The 19243-nt window shown below is 33.5% G+C and overlaps 1 protein-coding gene across 1 annotated transcript; it reads left to right on the forward strand.

Moving 5' to 3' along the window:
* The first annotated feature begins 288 nt into the window (after positions 1–288).
* On the forward strand, positions 289–7822 carry LOC138316751 (N-acetylglucosamine-1-phosphodiester alpha-N-acetylglucosaminidase-like). The gene is made up of 9 exons (XM_069258409.1): positions 289–423; positions 1088–1126; positions 1544–1674; positions 2226–2334; positions 2779–2907; positions 2992–3026; positions 3361–3546; positions 3822–3998; positions 7379–7822. Exons 3-9 carry the CDS (start codon positions 1563–1565, stop codon positions 7534–7536), a joined length of 906 nt encoding a protein of 301 aa, XP_069114510.1. The 5' UTR covers positions 289–423; positions 1088–1126; positions 1544–1562; the 3' UTR covers positions 7537–7822.
* Positions 7823–19243: the final 11421 nt, after the last annotated feature.

Consider the following 19243-nt stretch of genomic DNA (forward strand, 5'->3'; position numbering starts at 1 on the left):
TTAATTTGCTCACTTAATATTCTCGTTTCATCATAGTGGGTGAACGATTATTTTATTTACATATTTTTCAATAATAATAGATACAATTAATTTATGTGATAAAAATATATAATGTATGTCTAATAAAGTTGACTGTAGTGGAATTTAACATCTCTATTTCTATTTTGAGCATAGGAAACATATCTTAGTTGTACAGAAGTTGCCATTGGTAGCATTTGTTATGTGAAAAAAACGTCTTAATGCTGAAAACAGAAATGATCATTTTACTTGTTTTCCTTCAAAGAACACACGTCACATCATTATGAAAAAAATGTTATCATCGTTTACAGGAAATATTGTTAGTGATGGAAGGTTCGTTCGTGACTCTGGTGGGATACAAAATGTCCACTTCGGAATTAAGAAAAATGACGACATCTTTGTAGGGTAAGTGATATTTGTATAATCTTTACTTTTTGCTATAATTAAAAAAGAAAGATAACATCCAGCATATAGAACTCTCTAGATCTCGTTAACATCAAGTCGATTGGATTATAGTAATACATGTACTTGGTAATTTTGGTATTAGTTACTGATATACTTTGTCAGAAACATTTATCAGAATATGTTTGATGCAAATATAAAACAATTTAAAAGCATTAATTATCTTTTGTCAGAGAATTTTTCTCGCGAGACAAACTGCAAAGTAACATATACAAGTCTGTGAAGGGCTCTAATGGGAGTGTTCAATGAATCATTGACCGTTGTAGTCCAGAGGGAAACCTATAATATATAGTTTTCATTGCACAACAGTCTTACTTTAATCAAAGGGAATCCCCATTATACAATTACAGATTTAGACGTCTTCTCCGAAAATTAAGAACGCAACCAATTTGAAAATCATAAATATATCGTTTCTAGTCGTTTAAACTGCTTCATCAAAACTAAAAGTCATCCTATGGTTTGCTGTTAAGATAACAGGGATACATCTGTAAATAGTTTATTCTATAGCAGGACAAACCTGTACGGTGCAGCCATAATTTATACAGTCACAGTTGAGTTTGTAATCCTTTGTGCTATCGTTTTTGTTGACACGGCTTTCTCCCAGCAGGTGATTGGTACATTCCAGAGGCATCAGTGTGAAAACTGAGTATGCTTTTATTTTCATATAAGAACATATGTTAAACATTAAATGTACAAAATAATAGTCAAAAACTAGAAAAAAAAGGTTATTTTAGGTCTTGTTTTCATCAAGGATTTGTATCTCATATACGTCCCTGTTTTCATCTTCAAAAATCTTTCGACATAAACATCTGATACTTTTACAATATTTATGATCTGAATTTATATATGAGAATAGGTAAAATAATAGGCAATAACAGTGGATTTGAAAACATAATGACTACATGTATTTGATATACGAATGTGTGAACTTAAGTTGGTACTTGAAAATGTAATAAAACAGTAAACATGTTAATTACTATATCGCCTAATATTGGTATAATAAATGGTTCACCACCAGATATGAAGCATGCTTATGAGATGATATTGTTTTATACATCTGTAGTTACCTAACACCGGATGACATGAAGAGAAAAAAATTCACCCAGCTCGTCAGCGGAGTGATCTGGCTTATCAAGGACGGCAAAGTTAACGTCAACGACAGTTTGGGGTACGAATGTTTCGCGCCAATCAAAGGTATGTGGCCAAATACGCAGATACTCCAAGGAAATTGTCGAAGAATGAATGCATTTAAAAGGAATCTTAATGGAATAGTAATATATACTTAATTTATGCATATTTTGTCTTAAAACAACATTAATTGTGCTGTGTAAGACATTAGATCGCCTGATTTATGAGAGATGTCCCAAGTAGACAATAAGTAACTAAATGACATCTTTAAGTTAAGGGAAAATAATCCTATTATCAGTAGCGTCATTATCATTTCTTAGTCAATATGTTAAGTGGGGTAGTTTGTTTTCGTGTCATTGTCATAGATACCACACTATTTTAATCGATTCGTTATGTGAACGGAGCAGTAAAACACAGTGTGCTAACTGTTTAAAAGAATGAGTTTGATACCTTGGAAAATTCTATGACGCAACGACATCCTTTTATATAAAACAATTTACAAAACTGAAAAAGTTTCGTTCACGGTAAGTCTGCTCCTCATGGGTTTTATCACCGTATGAATGTTTCTCCTACCCTAGCATCCATATATCATCGTATGAATGTTTTTCTTACCCTAGCCCCCAGGTACAACTTCACGAACTCGCCGTCTGCCAGGTCAGCTATTGCTGTCGACAAAGACGGCAGGGTGATGCTGATACAGATTGATGGAAACACGAACGAAAGAGGGTAATGTTTGTATTCAGACTCCGCCATTCACATAAGTTTTCAGTGCTTAATAATCAAATGATTGTACTTTTCATTAATTCATAAAATTCAATACGAAATGGAAGCTAAACTATACATTTCGGACTCAGCCCAATTAATTACAATGGAAATTGTCAATTATAGAATCATGTTGATTTGTTAGAAGAACATGATGACATCTTTGTGTGGGCGTCAAAGTTTTAGTTCGGAAAACTGAAATGATTCATATTGTAACGACCGGTTCATTACCCATAAATCAAAGGGAGACCATGCATATTGTCATGTTACAAGCTTAAATTCTACTTTGGGAACGGAAATAATACTGATACAGATACTTTGTTGATTTATTTTATAGAACAATACTGTCAACATAACATTAGTGTAATGTGTGTTATAACGGCGTAAGGATTTGATGACTTATTGTAGAGTTAACCTGCATCAGTTTGCTGATATTCTGTTGAAGTTTGGCGCGGTACAGGCCGTGAACTTAGACGGAGGAGGCTCTTCGTCACTACTGATAAATGACACGATGATCAACAACCCTCCTGACATCTGGTGAGACTGACATACAAAAAACACCCAATAAATATAAGGGTTTATAACTCATTTTAAAATTTTTATTACAAACTCATTTGATAGCTACATATTGTCCATACAGTTAGGGTGTAAGAATGGTACCTGATGTCCCCATTGAATGACCGTAAAAGGCGACCAAAAATAGGATACTATAGTTTCTCTTCTTTCTAGCTGGCTTTCTCCTTCCTAATGTCCGCTTCACCTTTGGCCATGAGTTAGACGCTTGCTCTTGGGAGAAAGGCTATGGGTTATATCCCCTGGTGAGACACAAAAGAATCTATAAAAGTGGTAGTGTTTGCTCTGCTTATCGCTTCGCATTTGGAGTGGGACGACCAGTTTGCCCGTTGTATATTTGTCAGTATGATGTGCTCAGATGGGATGAATTAATTAAAAGAACAGACGCTCTCACTTCCGTATCATTGTTTTAGTGAGGACGATGTCCACGTACTGTATCTACGGTACTCTGTATACATGAGCCGACCTGTGAACCTGAGGACTGTTCCGGTCATGGTCAGTGCATAATGGGAAGGTGTAACTGTCACTACCCATCGGGTGGACAAGACTGCACTCAGCTTTTATGTAATACAGACTGTTCCTTTAACGGAAAATGCACTCCAAGTATGTCAAATAAAGTTATTTAGTATCCTTAGCTTAAAACCACATAGCAAACTACTTGTATAATATAATTAAAAAGCCTGGATTTTGACCTGAAAGAAAACTCAAATGTCTCTTCAGCAGAGATATTAAAGCCATAGTTGCAATTGTTTATAAAAATATTTTGTATAACATTTCTTAATAACTTTGGAAAAATATATCACACTAAAGATTTCACAACAGATACAAATAGGGAAAGCCAATTCAAATAATTTGTATGCATCATTGAACGTGATCAGGTGGCTGTGTCTGCAATGCTGGGTTCCATGCAATAGACTGTAATAAACGGTGTCCAGAGGGGTATTATGGGAAAGGATGCACTAAAGTGTGTGCCTGCTATAATGGTTTTACTCGTCATGCTGAGGACGGTTCGTGTAGCTGTGCCCCTGGATTCAAAGGCCGAACATGCGCAGAAGGTAATTTAGTTTTGTGACTTACCTAGGTCAGAGTCAAACCTTATAACCTTATAGTAATAACGGAATATCACAACTATAATAATAACACATCACAACTTTGTTTTTCGACTAGGTAAAAGTGTAAGGCGGTTACAAAGGTGAAATTATCATAACAAAGTAGTCTGGACTTTTATCAGAGAAATATCCTTAGGCGTATGATTTGTATTTACAATATTTTAAGATATTCATCTCTACCGTATGAACTGTGTACCCTGAAGCGAGAGTGAGAAAGTCAGGATTTGAATAGAGCTAAGAATGGTTTTCGAGAGGTGTCGCCAAAAAAACCTGACATATGTAAATATGGCACCACAACAAGGGCGGTACTGACGTAAATCGCCTGTCGTTAGAACAGATGCTGGAAAAGAACTTTCCATCACCCATAAATACAAAATTTAGTATACATTACTCTATTATTATATATAAGGGTAGATAAAAAAGAAAAAAATACTTCTTAGTCCGTCTCATTATGTCAAACGCTCGTCCAAATCGCCATGGTGTATGGCACATAGCAAAGGAGGTGTGAGGCTCGCAGCAAATGTTTGAAGAGAGTTTTACGGCTTATAGTTACTTTTACATATCTTTTCAGTGATGGAATGGTGAAAACTAAATGGATAACTATTTACTTACAATCATGCATAAAATTGAGGTTTGTTTGTTTCTGATAATCAGTGAATTGCAACATAAAGCCTTGTACAAAACATTCTATTTTCGTTCCCACTCACTTATTAGGTTATCATTTGTAAATCCATTTGTATTCAATATCCACGAAATTGTCTAGATGATAATGCGTTTTACAGAGATATTTATATTTGGTATCTGATCCATTGTGAAGTTTATAAATAACTCAACGCGAAGCGGCAAGAATTATTACTGGTTTACCTTCATATGTAATGTAAGTGTTTCAGCTTTATATTAGGACACGGGCCTTGAAACAATTTGTAAGAGACGCAAATGTAGAAAACTTAAAGTTTAGTCTAAAATATTGAGAATAATTTAGCACCAAACTATCTCCATTCAATTCTCCCTCCAAAAGTCGGCGATACTAATAAGTATGCTTTAACAATTAACAGCAATTATAAAATTCCTCTTCACAGACTTTTTCTGACTAAATCTTCTTTTATACATTCTTCACTGCTGATATGTAGAATGACTTTGATGGAGCGACTAGATCATCACCTTCATAAGCAACTTTTAAAAATTGTATATATTGTAATTCTGACGAAAAAGATCCAGCCTTTTGAATTTTTGGTGACAGAAATAAAAATAGTGTACATGCAAAGTTAAGACATCGATGTAGCCAGTTCAACTTATTTCGTGTAAACCTCATCAACAGTCTAAGTTGTATCTGTGGTCATAAGTGTGAGAGTGCCTATCATTTTTTTTCAATGTAATAAGTACAGTAAAATCCCGTTATATCGCCACTTTCTGTTTTCCTAGATTTTGGCGATATATCCAGTTTGGCGGTATATCGGATTTGTCGTTGAAATCTTAATTAGGCCTAAACATAGGTTGTGCGTCGGTGCCGTACTGAAACAGACTTTCTAGTCAGTCTGTTTACTGTACGGCCACTTCATTTTTTTGTTAGTTCCAAAATCAAAGTAAATTTCGATAGTAGTCTTTCAATAAATATTTCAGCTTTATGTGTGAAAAATACGAAAACCGAACTCGTTTGTGTTACCAAGTATCGAGCCGTAATTGCCTGCTAGCTGGGATTTTCTCGGTTACAATATATTTTTATCCCGGGAAATTCCGCCCGGAAACAAAGAATAGAAGTTCTGAACAAGCGCAGTGCGGTCGTGACCTCACTTCCGCGCACATGTCTGCAAATATCAAAACAGATAATCCGGTAATAAACGGCACTCAGACGACGATTTGATCTTACTAGTAAACGGCGGCTTCTTCTGCACGTACGTAATATTTGTATCGCACTTGAAATTGCTAGTTCCATTTTATTGTCCAATATAAACGAACGACGATATCGAGAAACAGACTTGTGGGTTCCTTTTTGTCAATACCTACCTTTCGATACATATCTGTAATTTTCACTATATGGCAGCGAGCTATATGCTGAACATATAAACCAAATTATTTTCAGACACGTGCATCAATTAATAAAGTCCAGCAAAAGATTTTGGTTTTATTAAAGATATAAATTTTGTATTAAATGTTATTAACATGGTTTTTGTCTATGGTCTCCTGTTCCGTCATTCTATGTTACGAGAAGGCTTTTCAAAGTTGTAATAACTTATATAAGATATGTGAAAAATTAAAAATTGTCAAGTTTCTCAACATTCCTACTTTTTGCTATCCAGATGGAGACGTATTATAGATGTACGTACTATTGTCGGGATTTTTTTTCTTAAATTCGCTAATATTATAGGTCATTTGACTGAAAAATATAGATATATTCATCAAACAAACACTATCTATACAATTTTACACCTCTTTTATTATCTTAATGATAATTACTAATATCGAGGTCACCATAATTAAGCCATACACCTCGTTTGATATGAGCCGTACACCACCGAGATTTCACATTTACACTCATAACGCAAATGGATGGGGCTGAGAAGTATTTTTCTTGTGAATCTACCCTTATATATAATTATAGAGTAATGTAGTCCTAATCATGTCTTAATGGGCGATGGAAATTCTTTTCTAGCATCTGTTCTAATTACGTCGGTAGCACCCTTAGTGCGATGGCATGTTACAACTGTCCAGTTTTTTGCCACACATCTCGAAAACCATTTATTTATCATTGTGTGGCTGATAGATTCGGAAACACGTGTACCAAACGTCAGTATCCAAAACAACATCTCAAAATGCAGATAAAAGCGACAATTTTTTACCTCTGTTCAAATACTGATGTCTAACTCTTGCTTCAGGGGGTACCTAGTTCCTGCGTCATTACCATAGTCTGATCTCTAATACAATATATATTTCAGATATTCGCGTTTTATCAGGTATTTCGCATCAAAAAATATTGAAAGATATATATATATATATATTTATATCAGTCGTTAATGTTTTTATTTCTATATATATCATATCATATATATCTCTTTAAGAATTATTTAAAACTAACAGTAAATCAAAATTGTAAATTTATTGATTAATTACTTATACCATAATAGTATTTTACCATGTTGGCATTAACACAAAGCTCAAAACTCATATAATTAAGGAAATTTGAAAAAGGTGTATGGGAGGAAAAAAGAACATGTCTGCAAAAAACGAAAATACGAAATACGCGAGCGAGAACTAATCTTTAACTATGTCCTTCTAGATAATGTTATTACAGAATGTACTTGTACTATCATTGTCTGGTCTATTTAAAGCCTGTAACTATGGGTACTACGGTGAAGACTGTAGCCAGGTGTGTCAGTGTGAAGACGGCTGTTCGTGTAACCATATCACAGGGAGCTGTAATGGGACGGACAGGATCAAAAAACTACTACAAGGTAGTGACAGCAAATCCAACCTTAGATGTCACTGACTGTAAACATTCTTCGCAATCCGCTTTTAGTGTGAATGCAAAAACATGTAAATTATCTTTATTAGCGCGGATATGAATAAGCGCAATTCAGTGGTTCCATTTTGAAAACACCCCTATACTAAATATCGCGCTATACTATCATGTAATTCTTCAAAGAGAACGAGAAAAAAGAGATATTATCTGTACACATAAACATTGAGAGAACAAAGCCGTTTGCGTTGTTTGTTTACATTTCATTGTAATAAATAGTACGGCAATCCGAGAACTATTGTGTTATTTTAATTTAAATAGGTGTAAATAAAAATATTTTACAACAATATACAAATTTAAACATATGGTATTCATATATTTTACTCTGTTTATACTTCATTTCCGACCGCTACGAGAAAACACGGTCGCCATTACGCATAAACATTGACAGATATATTGCAAATATCAACTTGAAACTACAAATTAAATTCAAAGACTCCCAACATATAATTATAAGCTATTACTCTTTTCGAAGTGTTGCTTGATAAAACACCTTACGGTGTGATGTGCGACTAGTGCAAAATTAAACATTTGCTTTCGTAGGTTACCCCAAGCCCACGGCAGCCATTACAATACAGCCGAGAACCCGAATTTCGTCCATTTCATTTATATGATTTATTTCCCCAACAATGCTGTGGCCTATGGTGATCTACCAGCGACGAAGCCATGCACGAGCGTCCATGGTCTGGTCATAAGGTTCACGTTTTGTTTATATCATATCGTGATGTGAACAGCCTTTTCATGTATAACAGAAACATGATACATTGAAATAAATCATCTATTCATAACAACTTTTTTCACAACCTGAATTATATGAACATGATCGGGTACGTGTGCACGTGATGGCCCGGCAGCGCTTCGACACTAAATCTACACAAGTAAATTTAGCAATAAACAAATAAAAATATAAAAATGTTAACATCCATAACTTGTGAAACAATGAGAAAACTTTTCAAAATCAGAATTTGCAAGTATGAAAGTGTAAACTTTTGTCAAAGTATCGATTATGAAGCAGGGATGTACGTATCTGTTATTGTTTTTATTAGTCGCCATACTGTGTTTGTGCCTTTGAAGATCCGGATGTAAACTTTCTGTGACGTCACGCCATCTTTTCTGAAATCTCCTATAAGTTGGACAACTTCCCATTGTATATACATGTACTTGAACAAATAAATTATGTTTAAATCAATACTTCTATTTATTTACAGTTTAATGACAGTGGTTATTGTGGTTATTGGACTAGAGGCGTCCATTAGTACCATCCTGAACTTAGTCTTGTTGTACAAAGTGTCCAGCCAGAATAGTACGTCAAATGAACGATTTATTCAACCATAAATATCCTGACAAATATTTGCATGTTTAAGAAAAAGATGAGCATAATACATGTAGTACACTGTATTTTTTAAATCGTTATAATATGTGTGCTGTTTTGTTAAAAGTCCACTACCCATCCAAAACAAACATTAAAGGTTTCCTAAAAACAAAAAGGATATAAGAACTTTTGTATTAATGGCCTAAGGTGAGGTTACAACACCAAACGAATGCAATATTCCATGCGTGATATATAGTAACAGTGCAGATTGATTAATTTCGCCGTTTGACGTTGAAAGTCAATTAATGCGTAGTAATAAGGACGATGGCGGGAAACATAAGACGACCCGCGTTATGAAAATTAACATTAAGTTTATCTTAAATAAATTGTTAGAATGCGATGATAAGTGTAGTATAAGCGGTAAGCTAATAACCTTTGCGTCTTTCTAAAATTATTAATCTCATTTTACTTTCTTATCTTAAACATTAAAAGCCGTTTCGGAAAGGTAGTGGGCATTTACTAAAGGTTTGTTGAATGATACTTTCTAGTATCTATATACGGATTTTATGCTCGCAATGTTAAAGCTGTTTTATTTCAATTATTATATCATTCTTTATTGCTCTGTTACAATTACATAGTAATTTAACGGCAATATAAACAACAGAACAGAAACAATAAAATGAACAAATATAAAGTTTTTATTGGGTACAGGCCCACTCTCCTCAGTTTATACTGTTTTTTGAACAGGCAATGCTAAAAATGTAAAATTATCGGTTGTTAGTACGATAGCTAACTTATCCCCAAATTAGATATATGTTCGTGAAAGAAAACTCTTTCATTATGATTTGTGATTAATTTAAATGCTCGGCTTGAATGGCTTACATTGTATCTATGAATCATCGTTCCAATGTTGTTACCTTACAAAAACTTTTAATAAAATATGGGATATTGAAACGTTTTCTGTCTTTTTCCTTGGTGGTTATCCATTATGTTTATGTATTTTATTTCAGTATAATATACCAATGCTCTGTCAACATTTGTTCAGTGTGTCTAAATATTAAATACGATGACATGTACTCATTAATCAATATTATCTTACCTAACCATGTTGACGTATGGCGTAGGTTGTTTTTATTATCTTTGATTGCATGGCGTCCAAATTTGGATTATAACCACCATCAACTTTATCATATAATTACATACATGTAATAGGGTGGCAACTTTTTAAAAATGATTTAAATATTAAAGGAATGAATTTATGTGTGTTGGCGCAGTATTTCACCGTCACATTTCTGTCACCTTTTTTGAGACGGCAATAGGTAGCTGCTTATTTCCGTTGATAATGGCGCTAAAGAATTATATCCACCGCTACGTCATTACAGCGGGAAGATTACAAAGGGTTACGTTCCATAACCACTGGAGATATCAGTCCCGCACAAACATTATCGGGTATCACGTGGTACATGAACTAGTGTCAGTTTGGTGTTTTTGTCACAAAACTGTCGACATTAAAGCAGCTTTATAAACTTTAATCACTCTATGTTCATGTTTAAAGATTAACTTTATATTAGGCAAAAAGATATGTCTGTTTAGGGTTACATTGGCAAAAAAAAAAGAAAAAGAAAAAAAATAGGGTCGGTCGGGAGGATTTTTTTAGAATTCATTTTAATGTCTTTCACTCTAAAATGATGGCCGGAACCGGAGTCTTAGATCGAAATTCCGACTTTTTAAATGTTTTTTCGTAGAATAGTGGAAACAAAATTAGGGTCGGGGAAAATAGATTAGGGTCGGTCGGGTAACCCTAAACTGACATATTTTCTTTTTGGTCTAACGTACATGTATTCTGCTGGATAATGCTGGTATAATCAATCAATATGCATTATTTGCATTTAAAACTGTCAATAATTTGATGAACAAATATAAAAGAAGGCTTCATAATTCACAGAATTGTTTACAATAGAATAAATAGATAGATAATTATCTTTTGGATATATTAGGAAACAAGATTGTCGATATGATTAATTATTCTTACAACAATAATTGATAACCCACATTTATCATAAATTATTATATTCACAACTGTAAGATACATTCATCTCCTACTCTTTGTAAGATATAGTTTCCCGTTTAACTGACAGACTCAACTCTTTCAGAATCAATTACTAGTTATTAGTAAATGCGATGTAAACAGTAGAAAATGGAAATAGCTGCCTGTGATATATTTTAAATTTATTTTTAAATATTTACAGTCAGTGGTGAATTGATAGTATAAACCCCGTTAATTTTAAATAAAATGTAACTTTCTTTGAGATTTTTAACGGTCGTAACACCACAGATTGAATACTTTCCTGATATCATCTAGACTTTTACATGTACAAAAATGTACTTGGCACGTGTCGATATATAAGTTATGTTTGCGAAAGAAACAAATGGCCGCATGCTTAACGTTATCATAATGTATTTCTCCGTGGAAGCTGGACTTCTGTATTTATTCATATTTTGTAAATACATCTTAATTCTTAACTCAACACGCTCTTTTTACAAAAAAAAAATTATTACACGACTTCCGTAAATTATATAGAATATTGCACAAATCGGGATCCTGGTTACTGAAGTATTTCATTGATATATAATAGGTCATTTTTGTCACCACCCAGAAAGTAGACGGCGGATTAGGACTATAAAGAGTCACATTCTACGTCTTCTTCTTTATTCACAATATAGAAAAAATACACTTTCACTGAAAATCGCAATTCCTTTAATGTGGTATCGTCAAAAGGTGTAGAAAACACACATGCTACGGATGTGTTGCATGAACTAACGTGGCGCGCAAGTAGTCGACATGTACCGTTTAATGTACTTCAAGATCTACCGGTATATATCCAACGATACATTTACACAGGAAACTCTTGTCACAAACACATTTATTTATTGCTATATTGGACACATGGATCTTCCTTGATTATCGAAGTGCCTCCTACTGGGGCGATAGAGTTAATTACTAACATCTTGACCTGTTTGATTAGGTAAATATATGTCGTCACCTTAGCCTATTTGGTGCTCACATATATTATGCTTAGATCACACAATCTCATATTACAATAAAATATATATTATCATGAAACCAACATAAATCGTTCAATAAAATTCATTTATGATTCAATTATGTATTTTAAACAGATATTGTCTCCATTTTGTTTCAATAAATATTTCCTCCAATCTTCGTTCAAATATTTGTTCAATTATCCAAACCAGCATTAAATTTAACTTTAATGTTTTTCAACTCAAATACTCAAATACAGCAGGGTTTGCATTTATATGATATGAAATTAGCATTACGTTTTGTATGAAGTCAATAGTTTTAAGAATAAACTATAAAATAAATTGTTAAACTTTTTCATTGACTTGCATGTATACGTAGATGTATGGTAGTTTTTACCAATTGCATGTTTACGTTTTAGTTTATGGTGAGTCATGTCGATTTTAAGGCAGTAATATAACAGATACAATTTAAAAGCATATATACATGTAATTAAATATGTATGGTAAACAAATATTATCTAATCCCCTAACAAACGGCACGTGTTTTGTGGATGATCAGTCAGTTACACAACACTTCCGCCAGTTCTCATGAGTTAATTCCAGGTAGATCGCATGTGTCAATTTACACGTGATACCATGCTGTTTTTAATGGCTGGTAGATAGAACATGCTAGTTTTCATATGCGTACATCTATTGTACAAGTTCTTAGGATAGTGAACTGATATAGACTTGTACCTTACCAAATATTCATCCTGGTAATCAATACAGGTCAATATCTTACACTTTTACTTATCAAATTTGGCGAAACAATAAGTAAATCAGAAGGTTTTACTGTACAAACGAAAACGGCGGTGTCACAATAAGCAGCCTCTTAGCTAACTGGAAATGAATTTCAATCGTGAATAATCAAAAAAATATTTATGCAGTAACTCACTGGTCTTCATTCTAATACGTTTTTGTGTAGACACCTCCATTAACATTAAAATAATTACTATTACATATCGAAATGACTACATACATGTATGTACTTAATTAAACAAAAAAGACTTAATATTGCCATTTATTCTTCGAGCAAATAAGTTTATATCCTTGTTATTTTGTTAAGTACAGCTGATGGAATAGCTAAGTTTCATGCCTTATATTGTCTTTAACGGTAATAAATACTACTCAAACAGCGATCTAAATTACTTTTTTGTTTTGAAAACGGAATAAACTGTAATCCTATTATACTCTCTGGCTACTGGTCATTTGAATAACAGACATTATTAGCTCACATTTCCTTTGTGTTTCTATCGTTATTAGCCTATAATAACTATATTTTTGTATTAGTATATAGCAATACTCTACGTAGCAACGGTGCGCTTGACAGACATAGCAAAAGCAGAACTTATCCTAGTCGCGGAGGATGATAGAGAAATTAAGTGATTGGCCAATAAAAATTGTGGGCGGAGTTTGGCGATCGGTCAATTGACCTATCGCCAAACGACCATTTAGCCACGCCCCTTTCTGCTTCCTTAGCAATTGTTGCTACGTCTGTCAAGCTTTAACAAAGATGGCGACTGTATCAGTATCACGTAGACTGGTACGTACGGATTTGCCATAAAATGTAACTTTCTTTGAGATTTTTAACGGTCGTAACACCACAGATTGAATACTTTCCTGATATCAACTAGACTTTTACATGTACAAAAATGTACTTGGCACGTGTCGATATATAAGTTATGTTTGCGAAAGACCAAATCGCCGCATACTTAACGTTATCATAATGTATTTCTCCGTGGAAGCTGGACTTCTGTATTTATTCATATTTTGTAAATACATCTTAATTCTTAACTTCACACGCTCTTTTTACAAAAAAAAATTATCACACGACTTCCGTAAATTATATAGAATATTGCACAAATCGGGATCCTGGTTACTGAAGTATTTCATTGACATATAATAGGTCATTTTTGTCACCACCCAGAAAGTAGACGGCGGATTAGGACTATAAAGAGTCACATTCTACGTCTTCTTCTTTATTCATAATATAGAAAAAATACACTTTCACTGAAAATCGCAATTCCTTTAATGTGGTATCGTCAAAAGGTGTAGAAAACACATATGCTACGGATGTGTTGCATGAACTAACGTGGCGCGCAAGTACCGACATGTACCGTTTAATGTACTTCAAGATCTACCGGTATATATCCAACGATACATTTACACAGGAAACTCTTGTCACAAACACATTTATTTATTGCTATATTGGACACACGGATCTTCCTTGATTATCGAATTGCCTCCAACTGGGACGATAGAGTTAATTACTAACATCTTGACCTGTTTTATTAGGTAAATATATGTCGTCACCTTAGCCTATTTGGTGCTCACATATATTATGCTTAGATCACACAATCTCATATTACAATAAAATATATATTATTACGAAACCAAAATAAATCGTTCAATAAAATTCATTTATGATTCAATTATGTATTTTAAACAGATATTGTCTCCATTTTGTTTCAATAAATATTTCCTCCAATCTTCGTTCAAATATTTGTTCAATTATCCAAACCAGCATTAAATTTAACTCATGTTTTTTAACTCAAATACTCAAATACAGCAGGGTTTGCATTTATATGATATGAAATTAGCATTACGTTTTGTATGAAGTCAATAGTTTTAAGAATAAACTATAAAATAAATGGTTAAACTTTCTCAATGACTTGCATGTATACGTAGATGTATGGTAGTTTTTACCAATTACATGTACCTGTTTACGTTTTAGTTTATGGTGAGTCATGTCGATTTTAAGGCAGTAATATAACATATACAATTTAAAAGCATCTATACATGTAATTAAATATGTATGGTAAACAAATATTATCTAATCCCCTAACAAACGGCACGTGTTTTGTGGATGATCAGTCAGTTACACAACACTTCCGCCAGTTCTCATGAGTTAATTCCAGGTAGATCGCATGTGTCAATTTACACGTGATACCATGCTGTTTTCAATGGCTGGTAGATAGAACATGCTAGTTTTCATATGCGTACATCTATTGTACAAGTTCTTAGGATAGTGAACTGATATAGACTTGTACCTTACCAAATATTCATCCTGGTAATCAATACAGATCAATATCTAGCATTTACACTTATCAAATTTGACAAAACAATAAGTAAATCAGAAGGTTTTACTGTACATACGAAAACGGCGGTGTCACAATAAGCAGCCTCTTAGCTAACTGGAAATAAATTACAATCGTGAATAATCAAAAAAATATTTATTCAGTAACTCACTGGTCTTCATTCTTATACGTTTTTGTGTAGACACCTCCATTAACATTAAAATAATTACTATTACATATCAAAATGTCTACATACATGTATGTACTTACTTAAACAAAAAGACTTAATATTGCCATTTATTCTTCGAGCAAATAAGTTTATATCCTTGTTTTTTTGTTAAATACAGCTGATGGAATAGCTAAGTTCCATGCCTTATATTGTCTTTAACGGTAATAAATACTACTCAAACAGCGATCTAAATTACTTTTTTTGTTTTGAAAACGGAATAAACTGTAATCCTATTATAGTCTCTGGCTACTGGTCATTTGAATAACAGACATTATTCCGTGCGTATGATAAATAAACAATGTTGTACAAAGTACAGTTTTGCACATTCCGATGACGTCGCAATGTTTACATGTTGTGTGTCGGTGATCTGTGTTGTTCGCTACAACATGTAGATCTACATCCTATTTGTATTTTTAGCATCTTTGGTTGTACGCAAATGGATAAAATATGTCAGGACAACATCAGTCTTCATTGATATTTCGAAACACCCAAACGTACATTGTGTATGTAAGGCCTACTCTCGCCGATTCACAGTAGATAACGTACAGGACTTGTCTGTCCCCCGAGGTAAACAAAAATGCATTTAATTATAGATGAAAACCCAGCACAAGCAGCTCAAGCACTAACAACTGACCTCTCTAACATTAGTGAATGGGCAAAAACATGGGACATCAAATTTAACCCTAACAAAACCAAATCAGTACTATTTTCCAGAAAACATAACAAAAACAGCCCCCCAATAAACTTCCAAAACAATCAAATCACTGACACATCAGAACACAAACACCTAGGGCTTACACTTAAGGACGATGCATCATGGAAGCAACACATCCTTAACATATATGAAAAAGCATACAGTAGATTAAACATTCTTCGTTACATTAAAAATAAAGTAAATCGTCATTCACTAATTAAAATTTACACAGCATTTATTAGGCCAATCTTAGAATATGCAGATATAATATGGGATAATTGCACTCAACAATCAAAAGACCTTTTAGAATCTGTCCAATTAGAAGCAGCCAGAATTATTACAGGACTTAGGTCTGGAACATCTCACAATAAACTTTATACAGAACTTGGATGGGAAACACTATCAGTAAGAAGACACAAACACAAACTAATAATGATGTACAAAATAATGCATGGCCTATCACCACAATACTTACAAGATGTCCTAAATCCTTTCATTAACAATCAAAACAATAATGGCTATGCTCTCAGACAAACAAGAATATTTAATCCACCAATATGCAGAACTAATAATTATTTTGATAGTTTCATACCACTAATGTGTCGCACTATAAACACTTCTGATAACAATCTCTTTAACTCTCCTTCTCTCTCAGCCTTCAAACACCAACTTGATAAAGATGTCCCAGTTGTAATTGAATCGACCCAAATTTTTAAAACAGAAGGTGATAGAAGAGCTAATATTATTCTTTGTCAACTTAGAAATTTGTGTAGTAATCTTAATTCCCACCTATATACTGACCATTTATCTGATGATACATCTTGTGCTTGTTCTTTTGAAAATGAAACTATATCCCACTATTTTCTCGAATGCCCTTTATATGACCAACATAGACTTTCCCTGTTTACCTCCATTAGTAGTTATGCAAATCATAACCATATTGATATCAATATTCTTCTTCAAGGCTGTCCTGACTGTGATAAAACTATAAACAGACAATTACTTCATGATGTTCACCTATATATAGGTAAATCTAGACGTTTTAATCTCTATATGATTTAATTATATAAATTAGCCATGACATAAGTTCTTGAAATAAGCTCATGAAATTTAAAGATTCTCCCTAAAAAAAAAATTATTTACTATATAACATTTGAATAACATTGTATATATTCTACTCTAATTATCCTCTGATAAAGATATACTTGGAGTATTTTGTTGAGCATGGTTGTTTTAATAAGGTTGCTTTAATAAGGTTGTTTTAATACTGTTACTTTGCTTTATTTTACATACAGCATACACATATCTTATTATAAGTATATACATGTGTATATTTTCAATTATTTTCAGGAAATTTAACAGTATTGAGAGCAATGACAAGTGTGTATATATATATACACATGGACTGTTGGTCATTGTCTGTCAATATCTGAGTAACATTTGGTCTAATTAGTAATATAACATGTTCTTGTATTAAAATGATAGCTGTATTTATATTATGGGTGTTGTGTGAATGGAGTATGCAAAAGAGTTATCTCCCTTTAATTGTTGTAAAATTTCATTTCAAAACTTAATTATAATATCTATAATTGATATAAGTTTAAACTATTACTTTTGCCACCATTGGAGAGAATTTATATCGGCTTTGCCTGTTATTTAATCCATTTGACTTGTAACATCTTTGTCAATAAAATTTGTTGAAATGAAAAGATAATCCAAATAGATATGGTTGGCATGTTTATTTAACGATCATGTACTATCTATATGAACCATGCATTTTTACTGTCAATCTTTAAGAATTGGGTGTGTTACTGGTTTTTTTTCCCATTCATAACCAATTTAATTAAGAACACTTCTATGGGTTCTGCCCCCTTAAATAAGGGTGTTAAAAGCAAGTTGATGAAATAATTGCTTTGAAATTTGCTGTTGAAATAGGACTTTTTTCGTAGTATACCTCGTTTTTTTAATATTTAAAACTCTATGTGATGTTTAAAATAAAAAGGAAAACAAAATAGCTCGTTTTTAGAGACAGTTGAATCGATATAGTCTAATAATGGATTGGATCATTTTCATTCGAGTGTCGATCACATTGGTTGTTAAGACGACTGAACAACATAACACAACATTGCCTGTGCCTCTTGCAGTATTGAAGGCATATTTACAGAAAATCGAATTTCAAAGCAGATTAACACAAACTAGTGTCCTTGTCATGACGTTTTCGTTTTTGTGTTCTCGTTCTATAACTTGGTGGAGTAGTTTTATTATGATAAAGGTATCTGACCAACTGAAAAACATCCGGAATGACAATCCACGAGATACTCAAGGCTAGAAGGATCGCTCCGACTACCCCTATCACCTGTGCAGAAGGTCTTTCATCTCTAGCACTGATCTTCTTACGAACAGAGGACGAAAGGGATAATCTATCCACCGCCAGTTCGGCCTTCAGTTCCGCGACTATACAATTGACATCATTCTGTGTACAGACAGACGATGACGTTGTTGTCACGTTGACGCAGACACAAGAACACGTCGTGATGTTTGGCTGACTGGTAGTCATTAATGGCGAAATGGCGGATGTTGTGGCTGCGACTGGTTCAGTTTTAGCAATTGATTCTTTTTTGGTTGGACTAGGAGTGTTACGTGATGCCTCGGTAGTGATATCTTTGGTTTGATCAGTTTCGTCATCTATAGCTTCTGTGGTGTTTGAACTGGTAATAGTTCTGGTATCAGTTCTATTTGTTTTGGTAGTGGTGGACTCCGTGGAAGTTGTGGATGATCGAGGAAAAGGGGTTTGGTCAGACAACACGGCTGATGTACGGTTAGAGGTCTCATTGTGTATTGTCGTGGTAGAGGTGTAGTCTGTACTGTTCAAGAATGTCACACCTGTCATTCAGAACATGTGATCATTATGGATACACAGAATGCATTTTGTCTATTCTACATGTATGCACTAAGGGGTTAGGGCTTACCTTCAACAAACAATAATTTGATCACGCTTAAATGCCTTGACTTATCCGACTGAACACTACAGCTTACGTCAGTGTTTGGAATACATTACATTCTACAAATTAAAAGTTTAGTTATTTATTTAACATTAAAGCAATGCATATCGTTTGCTTTAAGAAGATGACTAAAAGACAAAACTCATTGTCTAAACTCTTAGATGATTGTAATTGGGAGAATTTCAAAACGAAACAATGATAGTGAAGGATTTCTATGAGATTATATAATCAGATTTTTTTAAACTTAAATTATTACATAGATTATCACTGAGATGATAATCA

Source organism: Argopecten irradians, chromosome 2 (assembly GCF_041381155.1).
Source record: "Argopecten irradians isolate NY chromosome 2, Ai_NY, whole genome shotgun sequence".
NCBI lineage: Eukaryota > Metazoa > Mollusca > Bivalvia > Pectinida > Pectinidae > Argopecten > Argopecten irradians.

Excerpts from the sequence above, each read along its gene's own strand:
- LOC138316751 (XM_069258409.1), top strand. The coding sequence starts at position 1,563 with ATGAAGAGAAAAAAATTCACCCAGCTCGTCAGCGGAGTGATCTGGCTT. Across the intron at positions 1,675-2,225 it reads ATGTTTCGCGCCAATCAAAG|CCCCCAGGTACAACTTCACG; the intron begins GTATGTGGCCAA and ends TTCTTACCCTAG. Across the intron at positions 3,547-3,821 it reads TAACGGAAAATGCACTCCAA|GTGGCTGTGTCTGCAATGCT; the intron begins GTATGTCAAATA and ends GAACGTGATCAG.